At 41.5% G+C, this 20,746-nt stretch overlaps 1 protein-coding gene and 2 long non-coding RNA genes across 4 annotated transcripts; 2 read left to right on the plus strand and 1 right to left on the minus strand.

Annotated features, from left to right (window-relative positions):
- Positions 1-1,901: 1,901 nt before the first annotated feature.
- Positions 1,902-10,382, minus strand: nr2f1a (nuclear receptor subfamily 2, group F, member 1a). Of its 2 annotated transcripts, none has more exons than XM_005457508.4 (3): positions 9,141-10,382; positions 7,105-7,629; positions 1,902-3,135 (listed from the first exon to the last, which is right to left on the minus strand). In XM_005457508.4, exons 1-3 carry the CDS (start codon positions 9,568-9,570, stop codon positions 2,861-2,863), a joined length of 1,230 nt encoding a protein of 409 aa, XP_005457565.1. In that variant the 5' UTR covers positions 9,571-10,382; the 3' UTR covers positions 1,902-2,860. The 2 variants fall into 2 exon arrangements, with proteins under 2 accessions (XP_005457565.1, XP_003452669.1); XM_003452621.5 differs by having other exon boundaries at positions 7,105-7,632; positions 9,141-10,372.
- A 249-nt stretch (positions 10,383-10,631) lies between these two features.
- LOC112848302 (uncharacterized) lies at positions 10,632-14,190 on the plus strand. Its single transcript, XR_003222352.1, has 2 exons — positions 10,632-12,379; positions 12,458-14,190. It is a non-coding gene; the product is annotated as an uncharacterized LOC112848302 (long non-coding RNA).
- Positions 14,191-15,356: 1,166 nt separating this feature from the next.
- On the plus strand, positions 15,357-20,127 carry LOC102082959 (uncharacterized). The gene is made up of 2 exons (XR_001225083.2): positions 15,357-18,515; positions 19,736-20,127. It is a non-coding gene; the product is annotated as an uncharacterized LOC102082959 (long non-coding RNA).
- Positions 20,128-20,746: the final 619 nt, after the last annotated feature.

Consider the following 20,746-nt stretch of genomic DNA (forward strand, 5'->3'; position numbering starts at 1 on the left):
ACACACACACACACACACACACACACACACACACACACACACACACACACACACACACACACACACACACACCAAAAACCAAAATGGGCTAAATATTACTAGCGCGTCAGGGTATGTTTCTAAGGTTGCTGTTTTTTCTGGTTACATGTAGCTGTTTTTATTTTTCATGTATTTAATTGCCTTAAAAATCTCATTCTGTCTCCACCCTAAAATGAAAAGCCCCATCAGCTGATTTTTCTGCTATTTTCACCTGAACTAATACTCTAGAAGAATCACATTCACAACACGGAACCAGCATCCAAACTGAAGATCATTTATCTCTGTACAGTGTTTCAGGTAACAACACAGCGCATGGCCCAGTGACAGGTCGAGTTCGAGAAACAGACATGAGCCATAATACAAACAAAATATATTTTCTGCTGGAGAACAGCGGATAAATCCTAAATGAAAACCTTCCTAGAATTCCTACATTGGCAACAACTAATGAATACTCTAATACTGAAGCCTTTGAGCGAAGCAAGCAAGAAAAACCAAATAAACCACTGACACGAGCACCCCTCCCCCCCAGTCCTATAAGGTAGATAACATATGGCAATATCAAATCCAGGCATTTTAACGTGCTACATGCAGTTCAGCTCCTGTTCTACTGCCCCTCATCACTGCCAGTCAGCAGATGAAGATGTGGGCAATATGGCAGACGAGCAACACGTCTGATGATGAAGGGTGGTGGTGATGGTGGGCTGGTGGGGATAACAGGCAAATTTAATAATTGTCACACCAAAACCCCATTTTCTCCCTCATAACGCCTTCCAACTTATCACGTTTTATCACTCTGGGTGTTAGTGTAATGCGGTATTGCCAGTGTGGGTAGAGCCAGGTAAATAACCGGGCTTCCTTTGTCATTTGGGGAGGATATGGAGACAAAAAAGCGAGAGAGAACGCTTGTGAGAAACAGGCCAATGCAAGGACACCAACTGTAGGTAGCCCATCTAACACATTGAAGACTTATCGATGGACTCATTACACCCTGAGTGCATAAGGCAAACCAAGGCTACATCTCTTTGCGTCTTTCTAGTTTTGCTCACGGACGCACGCGTGCGCGCTCGCACACACACAGATATACACTTGACTTCCTCCTGACGCGTTTCTTCTCTCATTTGTCTAAGCACTGGCTCCAATAGTCTCTCTACCCCCCTCTCTCTTTCTTTCTCTTCCTCCCTCCCTCCTTTCTCCTCTCTATTCCCATACAATGCATCACACTCGGTGTTCCTATCGACTGGCTTACATGCTGTAAAATACATTTTCCAGATTGATCACGCATATCACAGCAGCTTTGCAGCGGGGCCTAACCCTTTTGCCAAATGACGCCCACATCAATATTGAGGCAAGCACTATCAAGGCAGGGTTTTTAAGAACGGGGTAGAGGGGGAATATTGTTTGGTTTGTGGAGAATCACCTTGATTAAGCCACGGGAGGAAGGACAGAGGTGGCTCTGTGTGGTGCGCAGGCTTCCCTTGCTGTCTGGGAAAAATATTAAACATTAATGCGCTCACAGGCTAGCAGAGAGCTCACGGCTGTAGTTCCTCACGTTTAGTCTCCCTTCCGTTGCATCCGCACTGCCAGTTATGTCAGTGGGGTCTGTTAAAAATGTAAGGCATGCGTCCTTTTGTGTAATTACCACACTAAATTCGTGCATCATCTCGTTTTCACTGTCAGGCGAAATAGAGTAAAAGAAAAGTATTTTGTGTTTCTGACTCAGTAAATGAAGGGATTTCTTGCGGGTTTTTTTTTTCTCTTATAGAATCTAGGAGCGCACAGAGATAACATATTCCCTCAGATGGCATAAAATAACCCACAGCATCTTGACATTTGCTTGTAGGAAAACGCTTGAGAAGGAGACATCGTTGCCTATTTCTTTTTTAATAGTACAGTCACCATCACACAACTTCATCAACCGACCCTTCTGCAAAAAGCTGCATCATGGAGTAAGCAAATTGAAGGCAACAACCAATAAAATTCAAGAAACAATGAAAATTTTCAAGACGAAACAAACAAAATGTATTTGAAATGATATATTAAAAGTGCTTTTGATTTTCATGTCTCTCCTCTGTGACTGATGATCGACTCCACACGCACTTATGGTCCGGGTAAAGGCGCCCCAGACGTCCTGGAGTAAAAATGTCAGTAAAAATGTCCTGGAGGTCAGTTTGCTGCTGTTGCAGGTCCATCGTATCAATTGGGAAAAAGTTCAACCATCAGTGGTGATATTGTCATAGCGATTAGACTGTTTCTTATTTGTCTAAATTTCTTTATTTTTCTGTTTTTAAATTCTCACTTCAATTTTAATTCTTGGAGAACATAGCTTCGACAACATATATCGCACTCATTATAAGAAGCAAAAAGGTTATATCAAAAAATTATTAGTATAGAATCACAGAAACCCTGGTTTAGAACCAGAAATAATACAAAACAGAGAGGTACATAGACACAGGACAATTCTTATAATTGCTTGGAAACATTATTTTCCCGCTAAGTCTTGATTCTTTTTTCTTACTGCGCATATGATGTTTTTCATTTTATTTGTATTTTTTACAAAAAAGTAAAATAAAGACTAGTATTTTACAAAATGAAGAGTTTTGTTCTTGAAGATGAGAGTGGATTTACACAGGTGTAAAGTCCAGTTCCAATATTTTTCTGTACATAATGTATTCCATCACAGTCCCAGAAGACAGAAAAAAAGTAATGTCTTCCAAGTTTCTCAGAAAAGGTCCTATATATAGTCTTCTTGAAGGAGGATGGGGTGAGGGGTGCTGAATTTTGGTCCTTTTTTCCTCTCTTTTTTTCCACTTTCATATAAGGATCATTGGATGGACATGTAAGGCCAGTTGAAGCTGCTCCCGGATAATAGCATATCCCTGATGAGGGTTTCAATAGGAGTTTTACCTACCAAACGCACGAAGAACAGCTGCTCGATTACCGAAGAGGAGACGGTGCGCAGAGAGGGCAGCCGCAGCAGCAGCTTCCCAAAGCGGCTGGGTTGGTTCGGGTATTGGCTCCTCACGTACTCCTCCAGGGCGCACTGGGATTTCTCCTGTAGACTCTCGATGTGAGCAGCGTCCGACAGGCCGCAAGCGTCTGAGAAAGACACACAGACACACACACAGACGCACACAATACACTGTGGTTAGAGTCCTTATTTCTTTAGCCCTGGGCTACAAAACGTTGTGGAAAAAAGTGCCTGAATCTGACATCGAGGAACAAAGTCAAACAATAACTGAAAATCTATGATTAAAATTATATTCCAAACTATGTCAGGCCACCAAGCTTGGAGAGAAACACACAGGCGAAAGAAAGAGTGTTCTCAAACCCACGTAGGCCTACATTTTCTTTTACAAATTATTTTTAAAGGCGTACAACTCAATTTATATTGCCGATATATTCGCTGACATTTTCGCCACAGAGTACTGAACACAAAGGCACATGGTTACTTTGGGCTTTGGCAAGTGCACACCTTGCCATACCTAATTTGTGTCCCGCAATAGCGCTCTGGTTATCATTCAACACCCGCCATTATGTGTTATTGACAATGTGGAATGAACAAACATGCTGCCCAAACATGCTACATCACACTGAGCGAGTGGGACTGTTATAGCCCAGAGAACAAACAGGGGACTTGCTGCTGCAGTAGGGGATGCACAATTCGGAGGACGATATCGCTACCTTTCTTTGAACCAATCAACCGGAATATATTTCTAAATGTCATTAAAACTATTGCAGACATATAGAGTAAGAAGTGGCGGGCATCATGGCAAAAGACGAAGGGTAGGGTACAGGGCGAAAGGCCCCTGCTCTTAATGTCTGGGCTCTGGGGATTCAAGTATAAGGAAACATAAACGGCACTGATGAATCTGAAATTACACTAGATGTAATGTGACCTAATTACTCTGTAGTAAGCTGCTAAGTGATTTCGCCGCTCTTCTCTCCATAGACCACTCTTGGCCTGTTTTTCGATGGAGCCTATAGGACAGGGCCCTAAAAGCAATCAAATTTATTAGAGGAGGTGAAGTCAATAGTCACACAGAAGCGACATAAAATGTCAGAAAATGAGTCTGTGCACAACGGAGGCGAGACGTGTTAGGTGCTAACTGGTGGGATATGCAGCCACGCTTCAGTACAGACAAAGGCAAATAAGGCTTGAATCAGTCTTATTAGTGTCTTATACGTTTTAATCTCTTGTTAAAAAATCTGCTTTTCTCACAATCCGGGCATGCGTATTGCGCTGCTTATAAACGTCTGTAAACGCAAACAGCGTAACCGCTCTCATATATATCCCACATGAAGGTTGTCCTTAAAAGATCTCGTAGAAAGCCGTGCTTTTGTGGAAACTACTAAAGAATGAGAGCTTTAGTTTTAAGCACTATATATTTAGCGCTGGAAGAGACTTTTAAGCCTATTCTTAATTTCTCAGTGTTATAATTCACTATGGCCAGACACAATAACCTTATGAACCCGAGGCCAACGCTGAGATCTCGGGGTGATTTACTGTGACCCTTGTCCGGCCGGTCAAAGCACCATGTATGCAAATCCCCTTGGATTAACGCTGAGTGTCCCTTTTAAAATCTACAGCAATCAATGCGGCTGAAGTTAATTACATTAGGAAATATCTAGTAAAATCTAATGCTTGGCATGAATTTTGCAATGCGGCCATATAAGGTGTTCAAAGCATTGCGGAAAATATGTTTCATATGAACGTATGCGTGGAGAGAAAGCCGGTCAAAGACACCCCATAGCTCTCCATAAGGCCCTGTCTGCAGCACTGCACCCCATAACCTCAATAGAGTGGGACACAGGAAAAGATAGCTTCCAGATACACAAACGACTATTTCACTGAGTTAGCAAAGGCACACACACACACACCACAGTGTGCACATGTGGATAAGGAGTTAATGCAAGACAATGATCCTGAACTCTTACGGAATAGTTTAGCCTGACCACTATTATTTATGCATCAAATACTGACAAGTCGGGTGTTATTAAAAGCAAACAATCCACGCTGATCTTGGCAAAGTGCCACATGACTTTCTATAGCCGACACCAGTTGTAGCCTATCAAACTAACTAAATGATCTGTTAGAAAACATGGAGGATGTTAATGTGTGTATGGAGTTTCTCTGGGTAATCTGGGGTGAATTACTGAAACGCTGTGCAATAAAAGGATATAGTCAGCTATGTCACTGCACAAAGCTACATTACAGGATGTGTGGGCTAATATTGAGCAAAGCGAATCTAAAAGGCTGTCATATTACCTAAAACGGTAACAGAGACCAAATACGTATTGTTTGTCTTAAACATATATTTACTTCCCAGTGAGCCACCAAAAATTGGCGTATCAAATTAACCAAACTGTCAAAGCCCCAAACTGAAGTAGTTATTATGGCTTCTGAAACTAAAAATATAAACAATTACTAAGTTCCCCAAGTGTAGGAAAACCTATGTGGTAATGTTTTCACCAAAGAGGAAAAGTAAAAGTTGACGGCGGTTTCGTAGCTTGGAATACAAACTCTGTGCTCCTTTTGTTTAACTTTAGTGAGCACTGAACTTTTTGGGATAATTTAAATCCTCATAATACACACTGTGAGATATTTTAATATGATGTGCGAGAATTTTGTGATAACATAATAAAAAAAAATAATAGAAAGTAATATATGATAATAAAATAATAAAGTAATGTAATTAAATATAAAAGAACAGAATACAGCCATAATATAATTTAATATGGAAACAGTAAAGGTAATATACATGTGAAGTTGTAGCTCTCTCAGCGAAGATAATTTAATAATAAATAGGCCTAATTATCACTGAAACACACTGAAAGACAAGTGTAACCTCTTTCACATTAAAATGTTATGCCGCTTTCTAGGGATAATGAATGTGCCAATTATTTTAATATAAAGCCAAATCTGAAAAGCACAGTAAAACTGAATATTTTATTATGAGCATGCGTAATTATAGATAATATGTAACTTAAATACAGAATTTTGGGACGGGCCCAGCATGAGAAAATGAGGTCAAAACTTTGAGGTAAGTTCACAAAGTACTTTGAGGCCTGCAAGCGAGTTTAGACTTTCCTTTTTCCTTCCCATAATCAACAGACTCCCCTGACATAACAGGCCTACCGCCAGCAAGCCTACACAGCTAACTCCAAAATAGCATCCAAATTGTGCATCGAGCATAAATAAGGACCTTTATAACCTCGCCCCAGTCGGCCGTCAATTAAACAATGACCTACGCAAGTTTTTTTCTTTCTTTTTTTTTAAAGAGAAAAAAAAAGAAAAACTGATTACTTTTTCAAAGCTGTGCAATGAAACAAACTATTAATAACTAAGAAAATTAATAGATGAGCTCTAAGCAATCAACAAACAGTCTAAGCAGCAGGGCTACTCTGGGTCCTACAGAAGCGATCCACTGACACAGCCTACTAGTCAACTTTCATCAGCTTTTTTGTTCTCAATCTGCTAAGGATTATTTCCTGCAACCCCCCCACTCCAAGACATGTGTTTGCACACGAAAAGCAAGGATAAAAGCACGCACCGACACTCATAAGTGCATCAGCTGTCATATATCACCGGGTGATAGACTATTTAATCTTTACGCTCAATTATTTGACACCTGTTCCAAAATTTATGGAGGCGAACAATTTCAGTCTCGGCTCAGACATGCTCAGAAAACTTTAAACTCAACAATTATAAAATATTTACACATGAGAATGTTAATTATCTCCTTTTTAAAAAAGCACTGGGAGTGAGTGATGCACTTGAAAAACTTGATGCGCTTACTCAATCTGGATTTGTTTACACGTCTTATGCTGCGGCTACAGCTGACATGGAATTGCATGTAAGTGGATATGTAGCAAGCTGTTGACAAAATAGCTTTCATCGGCAACACAAACATCTCGTAATCTCAGATTTGTGACCAGCCTAAACCTGACAGCCATATTCTTGATGCCACAGCACTTCGCTTTAAGGAGCGTGCACCCACTGACATTACTGGAACTAGGCCTCATTTGATTTTAGGCATGTTTTTGTGTGACATGTGGGACACTCACCTGATGTAAAAAGCACGATGGCTTTGAGGCAGCTATACTCTGCCGAGTCTACGTGCAGGGTCTTAAGCTTCTCCACTTGCTCCTGGAAGATCCGGATGTGATCCATGAAAGCCACGACGCGGTCCGCGGACATCGGGGAGGCGTGGAGGCCCGCCGCGGCGAGCAGAGGGGCAACATGCAGAGGCATGGAACACTGGGCCGCGTTAAGCACAAACAACTCGCTCCACGTCAGCCTGAGAAGGGACACCTGGTCGGTGATCTGCAGGTCGGGAAAGAAAGGGATGTTTCTCGCCCACTCCACGGCGCTGAAGAGCAATCGAGCCGCCAGCTCGCAGATGTTCTCGATGCCCATGATATTGTTGGGCTGCATGCACTGGCTCCCGTACCGGGACGTCGGGTAAGGCTCGGCCCGCAGCAATAACGAGATGTATCCGGACAGATAGCAATGGCCATTCAGAGGGTCCCCGTTCGTCAGTGCGTACTGGCCTGGGTTCGGCTGGGTTGGAGGCATTCGTCCTCGCTGAACCGCTGACAAAAAGAAAGAAAAAAAGAGGAAATGTGCATCCAGAACTGATAAAGATTGTTCATGAGTAGTACAACCATGATGCAAGCTGCAGCTTGTGTGCTTCTTCTCAGTGAAAGAAAAAGAAAAAAGAAAAAAGGCATGCACTGAAATAAAAAATTCAGCACGCTTTTCAAAACATATTGACTACTGTGCCCTGATCGTAAGACTGTAATATTTCACAGAAAATTATTCTATCAGAACAGATATGCTATATCCCTCATTCCTCACACTCTATTTGTATTTAGGGATGCAAAGTATATAGGTTGAATGCAAATGAAAAATATATTCCCTTTTACACACAACACACACACACACACACACACACACACACACACACACACACACACACACACACACACACACACACACACACACACACATATATATTTCTTATCTAAAAGTAGATTTGACAATTTTACTCCCTTTGATGTTTTGAGGCATAATTGCATGGCACTTTAGCACTGTATTTACGTGGGGTCGTGTTTTGGAAAATAATTTTTAAAAGCGGCCAAACCTCTTCGAAATACGATTGATAATTACTGCTAAATGCAGGCACATTTGCACGTTTTGCCCACATCAAGCGCTCAGCTAGGATTAAAAGGAATCCGGCAATTGTTTAATATTAAAAAAATAAAAAATTAATGCAAGTCGGTGTGCATTATGCATGGGCTCGTACTGTGTACTGCAAATAATAGGCTTAAACGGAGGGATGTCTACATAAATTGGAATCAAACACCTGACATAGAGAGCAAAGTTATAAGGCCTGTAATGCACCAAGCTAAACAAGGAGCCAGGAACAACTTCAGCGACGTTATTTAGTGTGTTTGAGCTGTCTAGTCAGCATAAGGAGCCAGAGAGACGTGGGTTTGTAGTGTGTTCGCCTCACATTCACGGAAACTCGGGCTACAAATCCTACTGTACAATTATAAATTAGTAAGCTGCAGATACTTGATGGTAGGGACTATTAGCCTTGCACACTGTACACACACACAGACACACACATACACATACTGTACACACACACTGTACACACACACACACACACACACACGCACACATACAGAGACAAACATAACAGGCACACACACACATACACACACACAGAAATCGGTCCTCTGGTCTAAAAGCTATACATAAAATGGGCTTGCTCGACTTTACGCCTTTGCTCGCAAAGAGCTCAGTTTAGCCTGCAAAGAAAAACACAAAATAAAGAGGGTCAGCTGGACGAGTCGCTTTGTTCAGGCGACCTGCATTCACAAGCATAGCTGCTGTGGCTGCACTGGCCTTTTTTTTAACCCCTCTCTCAGACTAACCATTCATGCAAACATCCCTCTCAAACATGGATGGAGACTGCAGTATGCCCAGCCATATAGCCTGTGACCTTAATGCAACATGGCAGCTCTGTTATTCTGCTACTAGGATGATGCGTAATCATGAGTTGGCTTTAAAAAAAAATTATATATATATTCACCTTCCCGCCGCATGCCCACTTTTAAACACTTCTTCAGCCGACAGTATTGGCACTGATTTCGGTGGTGCTGGTCAATGGGACAGTTCCTATTGGCACGACATGAGTATGTTAAGTTCCTCCGTACACTCCTCTTGAAGAAACTTTTGCATCCCTCGCAGGTGAACTGGCCGTAGTGTTTGCCGCTCGATTTGTCTCCGCAAACCACACATTCAATATGCTGCTGACTCTGTCCAGAATTTTGACTCCCCTTGTCCCCGGCCGTTCCCGGCGTGGACGGGGGTCCCGGCTGGCTGGGGGTCTGCGGAGTGTGCGGCGCCGCCGACGCCGCCTGCTGCTGCTCCCTCGCCGGCTGCGCTGCTGGGTTGGGGCCGCTCGGAGGTCCGGCCACGTCTTCCTGCGGATCTCGCCAGACGCTAACTACCATTGCCATATCTCGGCCCCGGAAAGTGCTATAAAGCGAAATGATCGCCGATGTTTATGAAGCGTAGAGGAGAAAAATGAGATCTCAAAAGACGGGGCAGTGCAAAGTCAAATCGGAGCACGCAATCTCATATGGGGTGAGAAGGAGAGTACAACGCGATCAATACATTCAAAATTCAGGAGTGCGATTGAATAGGCACCCGATCAGGATATGCAAGTATCGGGAGGCCAGTTCCAAGGTAAATTGCAGTCAGCCATTCAGGAATCCCTAATCTTGTAGGAAAACCCGAGTCCAGACGTAACAAATTGCAGTTTGATATAAAATAGCCACAAAGGGAAGGCAGGAGCGATTCACATGGACGCAGGAACGAGTGGAGAAAAAAAAGAAGCTTTTTGCTGGAAAGACACGCGATCCAAAGTGCTGCGGAGATAAATTCCTTTTTCTTTTCTTCCCCGTGCTCCTTTACACTCCCGTCTTCGTCGTATAGGAGGGGAGGAAAAACTGAAGAGCTGGATTTTTACATCTATATTCTTAAATAAACCTCATCATCTCGCCAGGCAGCGAAAGAAAACCGTTTCGCCGAATGAAGTGCCCATGTATAGTTTCACCTCTCTCCAGCAGGAGGAATGGAGATACGAAGAGAAAAGATAAAAAAAGAAGAGGAAAAACACCAACAACTGATAGAATATGCAAGAAGAAGGAGAGACCCAAAAAATGAATGCGCTTAAACGGGAGGACCAGCAGAGCAATGTTTCCGAAACGGGGGATCTGCGCGAATGTCTGTATATAGTGAACTTTGACACTACTATTGAAACTGACACGTTTCTATGGAGATCGCTGCGCCTTATATGGTGCTCATGTCAAGGAGCCAAGAGAGGGGCTGCTGGAGACTGATAATCAAAGGCGACTGACTGGCCAGAGCCCTGCATAGAGGAGGAGGAGAGGAGGAGAAGGGGGGGAGAGGGAGAGAGAAAATGGGAGGCTAAGGTTATAGCCAAGCCCTCTCTTTCTCTCTATTGGTTAGAGTCCCTCTCCGTTCATTCACTGCAAAAAGTGTCCATCCAAATAAGTCACCGGGTCTCCTGTTCAAATGTTCCAATGTTATTTTTGTTTTCTGAAAATGCAGAAAAAGACAAATAACTGTAGTTTATAGAATCCCCCTTGTTTCCGATCGCATTTCGAGTCGTTTTTGGGTTATTTTAAGCGTTGATATGTTGACATCAAGACAACCGTGCGGGAGATCGGTTTAATAATTAATAGTCGATGTTATGAATTTTACAGTGATGGATCGATTGGCATTAGGAACAAGTAGAAGCATCTCACCCCCCTGGATGGAAGATTCAGTCTCCCGCTTCGGTTCCAGCACCGAATGACTGAGGTCTGAGGACGGATATTTTTTGCAGTGTTGCCATCGACGACTGGGGGAGCTGGGGGGGCTCTGACAGGCACAATTTACATTGAGCTCGCCCCGCGCTGCTATTTACTTTGAAACCTGATTAGTATGGGCCGTCTATTGTCACCAAAAAAGAGGAAGAAACCCTGGACAGAATAGCAAAAAAGCGGGGTAAAGGAAAGAGCGGACAAAGATTTTACGCACGACAAATAAACCAAAAAAAAAAAAAAAAAAAAAAAAAATGTGCACAGCGGCAAAAGGGGGATTCTGCTTCAGAAATTCCCCGAAGTTTCAAAATGGTTTGTCTCGGACTGTTATCTTCATTATAGAATTAACGGATGTCATTAATGTTTTGCCATGGATTGATATTTTCACAGGCTGTTTTGTCCTTGGCATGCGCATTGCGGTACATCGTTGCCTGTAATCGGCACAGTCTCGCTGATTAAAACTTAACGTTTAGTTTAAACCAGTTAATAAGAGAAAGAAAATGTCAGTGGGAAGAATGATGCATAAAAGACAGTGTTATACAAACGGGATGCCTTGCCAGCGGCCGAAAATCTCTAAAATTAGACCGAGGAATGAGCAATATTCAATAATTACCAAGGTCCTATAGTCTCTACAATCACTGAGCCGGTGTCATATTATGTCTTAATAATGACAGTAATTCAAAATGTGAAGTTACTGACAATTTGCATGGGGATTCCGGCTTTTTTTTTGTACCAGGGTTTCTGCAGGCTTACTGCCTCTCCAACTCAAAAATGTCTGGATCGCGCTGCCATCTAGCGTACATTGTACAATTACAGCCTCATATAAATGCATCCATAACTCATCAGACATGCATTTTAAATCGCAAAAGCTGATTTTAAAAACATAAAAGTCCGAACTTTGCCGCTGGTGTCTTTTATCCTTTGTCTGTTTTTATTGACGAGGTTATGAAATGTACAACTGTTTTGTTGTTAGGGACGTATAACTCAAACAAACAAAAAAACAAAACAAAACAAAAAACCACAACAAAAACCCCCACCAAACTTTCAGCGAACATAAAAAAATACGTGTTATTACATCTGAATAAATATAGCGACAATAATACACTACAGTCTTGATCGCACGGAATATAGATTGAACACAAACCCCCAAACCGTGTGCGTACATGTCCAAAAACATGGTAATACCGTGCTGAGACTCAGTAACTATGCATAATACTTATAATTGTTGTTTAATGAATTAAAGACGTTGTAAACAGAGCTTTAACCTCGCCGAGATAATAGCAGATATAAAGGAGCGTTAATATGCAAGTGCCCCCTTTGTAAACGCATAGGAGGGATGGGTTGTTTTTTAAGTATTCAACAAGAGAGCTCTCTCTCCCGTCCCTGTCTCGGACACTCCACTGAAACTCCCCGTCCATATCTCTAGCTCTTTGAAAAGGTGAAACCAATAAGATTAAATCGGACAAAGATTTTTTTTCTTCTTCTGTAAGTGTATCATTAAGATTTAACTCTACAGATTGGAAAGGGTCTCCGAGGGAGAAGAGGAGAGGAGAGTGAGAGTGAGAGGGACAGCGAATGGGAGCAGGGTAGACGCTCTAATAGAATCTGGGAATCGGCAAGAGTAAAAAGGAGAAAGTGGACGGCAGGACATTAAAAGAAGAAGCGCCAGCGACGGTGGTTAACGGTAGCGGAGCTGCTTTCTACGTGGGCAAACCGGGCACCGATAAGGCAAGTGCACTATTTATTACTCACTTCTTCTGCCCTGCACACGCGTGCTTCAGAAAGCAAGGACAAAATTCTCTTGAGTCCCGCCACATGAGCGTTTACTTTAAAGCGTGCAGAAGTCCGGGTCGTGTCAAAGTCACAACTTTTTAACTAGTGCACAGTCTCATTTCTCCCTCCACGAAAAGGGCGACGGTAGACACTCGTTTCACGTTTTCCCCGCTGATTTGTATATCTGATGGTAGTGATGTTAGTGCAGGCTGGTTGGAGTACAACTGGACACGGGAGCCCCCTTTTTTGACGTCCAGTGCACTTCACCTGCAAAGCTGTTTGTTGGTTGAACACATAATGAAAAGATCGATAACCGTCTGCTTGTCTCAGCGATAGTGTCACCGGATTAAAAGACTGATCAAGGAGACCAGGCGTTGCCCATCTTCTACACTCTTTCCCAAGTGCCAATTTAGCCAGGATATTACTAGATGCATACATTATAGATTCAAAAAATAAATAAATGAATCAATAAAATCAAATAAAAATCAGTGCACCGCTAAGAAGTCATTATGCGTCAGAAAATGTTGCTGAGAGGAAATTTAAAGCGACATGGAGTATGCGTGTGTGTATGTGTGTTTTTTTTTCCCATCAAAGCAGCATTATTGATGTGGAGGGAGTGCAGTGAAAAGTAATATAAAATAAACGATGTGCAACGTGGGCCAGGTTAATATATTCCAGGACAAAGCGCGTGCCAGACGGCTTTCTAAAATAACCTTACATAATAACATTTAACCTAATCCTCCCATGCTGAAATAAAGTTCATGCTAATTAATACTAAGTGAGCCAAGCAATATTTTTTCATGTCCTATACTTAAGGTTTCCACTTTTTAAACGCGTAGAAAAATACGGACGTCTCCATAAAATATGAACTTATTGGAAAAAACATCTAAAGAATGACATAATCACATTAACAAAGCGAGTCATTCAGGTGATTGATGCATTTGCGCATTATATAGCAGCAGTCCTACTTTGACTGCAATGCAACGGTTTGCTTTGCAACAGATTATTTGCGGTCTCGAAATAGACAAGGCTGACATTTTCCATTGCAATCAAACTTGAATAAACCACAAATAGAATTTCTATGGCTGCTTAAATTTCCCTCGCATGGTAGTTTTGTCAAAGGACCTTATTAGATAAACATTTGTAAGAATGGGAAGCACATTGCAGTTTTGCCAAATCTGTGATCAATAATGCCCTCTGTACACAGATTCAGACTTTGTAAAGCTCACAAAATGCAACTTTAACGCAGCTGAAACCAACAAGCAGCACAATCAGTTGGGAAAACACTGAGGTCATAAGTGCAAGGCTCCCTAATAAAACACCAGATGACAACAGGAATGCATTTCAGAGCATTTAAAACGATGCAAAGTGATGTAGGAAAAAAACATTAGTAAAAAAAAAGCGTCGAAGGTCTGTTTATTATTGATTGTGTGTATGTAATCACTTCAGAGTTTGTAACCGCAGTATATTCAATAAGACACTGTATGGGGCTTAGAGGCTGATTACCTTTTCCAGGGGCCTCAGCTCAAAACGCCTCCTGTGTACACAGGAGTGTTGTGTTTCTGCTTGCCGAGCTGAAGGGCCACATACAGCTGATCTCTGCGACGTCAACACCTGCGTGCTAAATTAAAACAATTAACCCACCAAAAAGGAATGAAGTGATGTTCTCCTTTATGCATGAAACTATAAGCAACGTTTAATATCTCCCATGTTGCTCCCGAATGTTTATTATTTGACTAACACACACTGATGAAAAGTCAAGTGGATCACAGGATAATCACAGGATATAGCTACACCAAAGAAGTTCAAACCCCGCTTCTGCAGAGTGTGAAAAAGTTTGTCAAAGAAATTATTTGTACTTTTTTTTAAAACTACTTTTGATGTTCTAAACAGACCCTTGGTGCGCTTGTTACCCAGGGGAGATAATGATGTGTACCTCTTATTTAAAATTGAGATATTCCCATATATATATATCTATATATATCTATATCTATATCTCTCTATATAGAGATATAGATATTTAATTAACTTTAATTAAAATGTGTTTACATGGGAAAATTAGCATTTACATTTATCTGACCTTACTTACTAATGAAGGAGTCAAAAAACGACAAAAAAATGAGATAATACAGAGTTTAGTCCTTTGCTAGTCTTTCAGTTTAATGTTTTGGGGATATGTATGATTTTTTAACTGACTTCCAACATATTTGTTTCTTCGTGTTAACAGCAAACCTGCAGTGGTCCCTTGATTGTTTTAGTTGGGCAACAAAACAAAATTAGTGTTTGTAATTATGCTGAAGTAGTTAAATCTAAAATAACACGTCACGTGACCTCTTCAAAACAACTGAGATTTTGACTTGGTTTTTAAAGCAGCAGTCTGATTGCTACTCTGCACCCTTTTTGTTTTTTCAGCACCTTACTCTGTTCTTGAAAAAGTATATAATAATTTTAAAAAATACCTAAATGTCATCTTTCTTGCAAGTTATAATTAATAGTAATGATAATAAAAAATAGAACTAATTCTCCTGTTTAAACTGGAGGTTTTGTTGCTCTGAGGGAGGGGTGGGTGAAGGGTAAGGGTTGTTGGGGTGGGTGGGGGTTTTGAGGGGCTTCTTTTTGTCCAAAACTGATCCCCAAATTATTCTGGAGGCTCGGATTGGTGTGAAAGGGACGGGAAGGTCACTTGAAATCGCTTTTTATCCCATTGCCCCCCCACCCCCCCATGGATCAGCAACTTTCAATAGACATAATCTAATTGCTCGTAATGGAAAGACGATTCGTGAGAAATAGTTGGAATATATAAAATCAGTAATAGCATATGGGCTTCAACTATTTGGAGACGTAAACAATTAACAGGACAGAGTCCACATGATAAATCATTTGCTAATTATTAATGAAAAGTATACATATATACATATATTAAAAGTGATTCCCAAAACAAAGAAAAAGTTTCATTTTCAGTTTAAAACCAGATGCCAACAACAAAGGATGTGCACGACTTTAAGTTTATTAACAACAACCGTGATCATTTCTTGCATGCTTTTATCTTAATATTATGCCGCTTTAGTTTGCATGGAAATAAATGTTTATTTTCTCATTATATTTACTGTAGATGTGTGTGTGCAGAGATGCGCTCCTTCAGTTTAACGTGTCATGAATTGAAGTCTCTTTCCAGGGATTTCGAATCCCAGACTATAATTGAGGACAATAACTGCAACGACTTTCCCAATTAGACTTTAGGTTGGTTAGGTTAGAGGGGCTGTCAGTTTATGCTATGGGCAATGGCTTTATTGCTCACTAACCATCATTTCTTTAGAGCCTATGTGCTAATTACTCTGGATGGTCCCAGAGACGGAGATTATAAATCCATTAGCACTGAAACCCTCGTGGTTCCACAGTGCAAACACTGTAATTTTGTAGTACACCAAAAAACCAAACTTTAAGTACCAGGAGCTAGATGAAGGGAAACAGATTTTTCAACAGCGTGTGTAGGCTACTTCTTAGGAAACCAGTGTGGAAGGAAGCCTAGCGTATATCAATCAGTAGCTAAGCCCAATACACAGGGAAAAACTAACAGAAAATTAACTGACATGGGAAAATGTTTTATCAGAAGGGCTTGTGACTGTCAGTGCCCGGAGGGTTTGCCTTAAAAGCGACCTGCTTATATTACTGTGTCAACTTAATGCAACACTGTAATCAGAAATGCTCAACACAACGCAATTTTAATATTGTGAGGACTATTTTCATGCAAGTTTGGGAAATAATTTAGTCTCATTCCCCAAGTGCCTGTCAAATATCCAGGGAGAGATGCAGCCCTGAGCAACAAAGTGAATTAGAACGGGACTTAATACCTGCTTGGCTGAGTTTAAAGAGGGCAACGCAAAAAAAAAAAAAAAAAAAAAAAAAAAAAAAAAGACCTAACCGGGGGTTCGTGAAGGCATCTCACCCTTAAGGTAATTTATTTCAGGGAAACCGGGGGGCCAAAGGTGGAATTCTTGAGAAATTCAACAAGGATAAGGGAGCTTTAGGAATTCTGCACGCAGATTACCTTTCATCCCATCCTCACATTATCCTACAACACACTGTAGAAATATAGCCCAGCGACAGAAGAGCGAGATTACTCTCCGACACAGAAGAGTGCAAAACCTTCTTTCTTTTTTTAAGTATTGCGATTACTTCGGAAGCGAACAAGAAGCGAGAGACAGACGAGGAGAGAAAAGGAAGAGGGGGGTCAACACAGCGGAGGAGTGTTTTCCTGTGCGCTTAATGTTCAGATTGTCCTGTCACTGCCATAGCGGTGTAGTGGGTGACGGACTCACCTATGAGAGTTAGCTCCCATTTCAAAATATTTATGGCAGCCAATTTCACATCAGAAAGCATCTACGAATCTAATTAGTTCGCTTCTGGTAACTTTAACACACTGATGTTTACATTGTGGGCTATGGTGCCTTGCGCTGACTGATGACCTTTGGTGATACTTTGCCATAGTTTTCCCATCCCTTCCTTTGAATCTGAATGAGTGGCATGATATAAGCACTGCACTATTTTCCTCTCATTTTTTCCTGAAAAAAAAAAAAAAAAATCAACACACAGCAGGGGATTAATTAGAAATGTAGTGTAGCTGAACCATGAGCGACTGAGCACGCTGCTGCAGTCTAGTTTACATCAGTACAGAGGAAATCATTTCCCAGTAATTCTCTGAGGCAGTTTGAGTGAGAGGCATATTCGTGCACATTTACCAGCTTTAAAAATATTTCGTGCCATAAATTGATCTATACTGTATGAGAAATATGTCTTAACATGTAGATATTATCATGTCACACAATTTCTAAGTCGTGCAACTATTAAAAATATTTAAAACAAAAGACACACACTAACTAATTCTTTCTCTCTCTCCCTCTCACCCACACACACACACACGCATGCCGACGTTTTCATTTTAAAGGAGTGTGTTTTAGTGTGCGTGAGGGCACATGTGTGTTAAAAAGACAGCAAAGTGAAGGTGTGAAGATGGCCTGTGTTTAGTGTCCAGACCTGGCAGATTGTGACCTTATCAATGTGAAACTCTTAAGATAAATTATTCATAGCACCTGTTTGATGTCTCCGGCCAAAGAATGACAAAGGTGTGTGATTTAAAATGCATCTCAAAGCCATGAATATTAGCTACTGCACTACCTCTCTCTCTCTCTCTCTCTCTCTTTAAAGCTGAATAAAAGAGAAACAGGGAAGAAGGCTGCATTTTAAACAACAACAAAAATGAACAATTTGTTTCCCTAACAGGGGCACAGAAGTGTCTGGAAGTGTAGTCACATTAAGTGAGTTGCTGCTTCGCTTTATTTGTAGATGAATTAATAATAATAATAATTAAAAAATGCTCTCAAACATGACTGAGTTCCGCCGTTTTCAGTATGCAAGGCGTAGTTGCCATCAGCCTATTGTTTTAATTTCATATGACTCACAGGTGTCTGCTGTTTATGTGGGTCACCGAAACGGGCCACACACATTGTCATTTCCTGCTATGTCCTCACTTTAATTTGAAACTTGGAGGAGAGAGTTTGTTTGAGTGATTCCGTGTGGTTAACCTTGCCCTTTGCAACTAAGTTTGTGTTGTTTGTCACCTCACAGGCAAAGAGGAACACGGTGGCCTGCCGCTTGGACACACAGTGGGACATGTTGGTGTGGTGAAGGGCTGACACTCGGATGAGATGTAATTTATGGCAAGTGTTGTGTGGTCATAGGACAGTGACAGTGACACGTCTGCTTAGAAGCACGAGAATTGCGACCACTTGCCACAAAGAGCGGTAAATATAACATAAAAGGTGAATTAATCATCGCTTTGATTTTAAGGAGCTGCTCTCTTTGAAATCCATTGCCCAGTCCCGATTTGTTCTGTTTCATTATGTACAGGAGTGTGTGTTTATTGAGTACACTCCAAGCTTTTCTACTCAGAAATGAATCCAAGCATCCTGGAACTCAAATTCTTCTTCAGTGCTTTGTTTTGGAAAAAGTCTTTGGTATGCTTTTGGGAAACTGGCAGCTAATCTTTTCATAGCTAGGGGTCAACATAACACTCGGTATTAATAAAACAAATAAGACTGGGATGGATATTAATGATGATATATACAGATGTAGTGTGCATGAGCTTGAATTATGTGTGAGAGCATGCAGAAGGAGAGACACTCTCACACATTTGTGTATTTACTTGCCTGTGTGTGTGCGGGCGTGAGATAGCCGAGTCAGTTTCCCTCAGATGTTGCCTTTAACCTTTAACCCCAGAGCTGAGGTCAAGCCCTGACAAATGAGATGGTCGAGTTATGGCCAGATCTGCAAACATTCCACAACAATCTTCTGTCCTCCTCCTCTCCTCTCCTCATATCCGTCATTCCTCACCCCTTCACTCCTCTCAGTGTGTCTCTTCTACGGCTTCGAGAGCGAGTCAAAGAATGTTCTCACTGCACACAAACATGTTTTATTGTATTTGCTGTGGGAATCTTAAAGCACACACACCCTTCAAATTAAGAATTACAGCACTGGTTAAATTTAATACCTCTGACATCTGCCGTGTTTACAGAAGGAAGGAAAACAAAAGAGTATGATCTGAGAGGAGAAGCTGCGGTAAAGATTTGGATATTACAACCGTGCACTTTGAAAGCACACTGTGTGTGTTTGGAAAGCCTGTCAGTGATGTCAAGGATGAGAAATGTTGCAGTGTGGTTTTTTACACACGCTGCTGGCTCTAGCATTTCCGGCAACATTTCTCACACTGCCTCCCTCACACCATCCGCTCTGCTGCAATATCCCCACATTTTTCCATCCTTTCGATTTTTTCCCCTCCCCTCCCCTCCACTCCTCGTTTTCCATCCCTTTACTCCCTTTACCCTTCCTCTTTGCTGCCCCACCCACTCCTAATCTCAACCTCTCCCTTCCGTCTTCCTTCACCCTCCACATTCACTCGCCCCCTCCTTTTATTCCTCCACCCACAATATTTTTTCAGATTTTTTTCTAACATGCCGTTCCTCAGAATGCTACCACCTGTGTCTTGAGGAAGAAAGGAGGCAACCACCCGCATTCTTTTTACCAGGAGCTGGTAAAGGTAAGTGGAGCCCCCTGTTAAAATAAGGCAACAAATAAAGGTTTTGTTGTAGTGTTTTTGCATAAACTGTCATTTTTTTAATGCAATGAACGTCACCACCCTTCATCAGCTACAAAAGTCACTGTTATATGAACACACACAGTCACCATCGATGACTGTGCAGGCACAGTTGTTGCAAAGGAGCCTCGAGACCAACAAAGCTGGCTGAGACGGTAGCGCCGAATGGATCACGCTCTTGAATTTGATTTCATAATGATGTAAGATTACTAAGAGGCAATGCAACACAGCAAAGATCTTAATAAAAAACACATCAATCTTGATATGTGTGTATGTGTGTGTTTTTCCACTCTTCGCTCCCACTTGAATTGCTGTACCATTTGACTCCGAGTGTTACAAGATTCAACAGACTGTGCAGCTGCTTCACGTGGATCTTGGCCTGGACAACGCTGTCTCCTCACAGGGAAGATGATCACATGTTTCAATCACACAGATAGATCTGCGCCCCGAGTGGCTCTGTGCTGGGGCATCACCACAGCAAATCTCAGCACACGTATGGAGCACACTGCTTTGAATAGTGAGATGGTGGGCTGTTATTTAGTGTATTTTTACCATCACAGACAAGAAATTAGTGAGCTTTTTGCATATTGTTAATTAGGTTCCTCAATTTCTTAAGAACAAAGTGAAATCCCTGCAAAGCTCCAATTACTGACATTTTTCTTTCCTTTCTTTGACATCCTAGTTATGTCCATACATTACTGACCAGTTGGTTGCCTGTATTTTCAGTGCGAAGCAAATTATAAAGCTTTCATATGAATTTCAACATCAGCCATTAGCCCTGTGGGGTTGAAATAGCCATCAAGTGACGTAAAAAAAAAAGAAGAGAAAATATGTGTATAATCACAACCGTGCCTGTGTTCATGGTGTAGTTTAGCTGATTGT

This window comes from Oreochromis niloticus, linkage group LG12 (assembly GCF_001858045.2).
Source record: "Oreochromis niloticus isolate F11D_XX linkage group LG12, O_niloticus_UMD_NMBU, whole genome shotgun sequence".
NCBI lineage: Eukaryota > Metazoa > Chordata > Actinopteri > Cichliformes > Cichlidae > Oreochromis > Oreochromis niloticus.

Excerpts from the sequence above, each read along its gene's own strand:
- nr2f1a (XM_003452621.5), bottom strand. The coding sequence starts at position 9,570 with ATGGCAATGGTAGTTAGCGTCTGGCGAGATCCGCAGGAAGACGTGGCC. Across the intron at positions 7,633-9,140 it reads AGTGGGCATGCGGCGGGAAG|CGGTTCAGCGAGGACGAATG; the intron begins GTGAATATATAT and ends TCTTTTTGTCAG. Across the intron at positions 3,136-7,104 it reads CATCGTGCTTTTTACATCAG|ACGCTTGCGGCCTGTCGGAC; the intron begins GTGAGTGTCCCA and ends TGTCTTTCTCAG.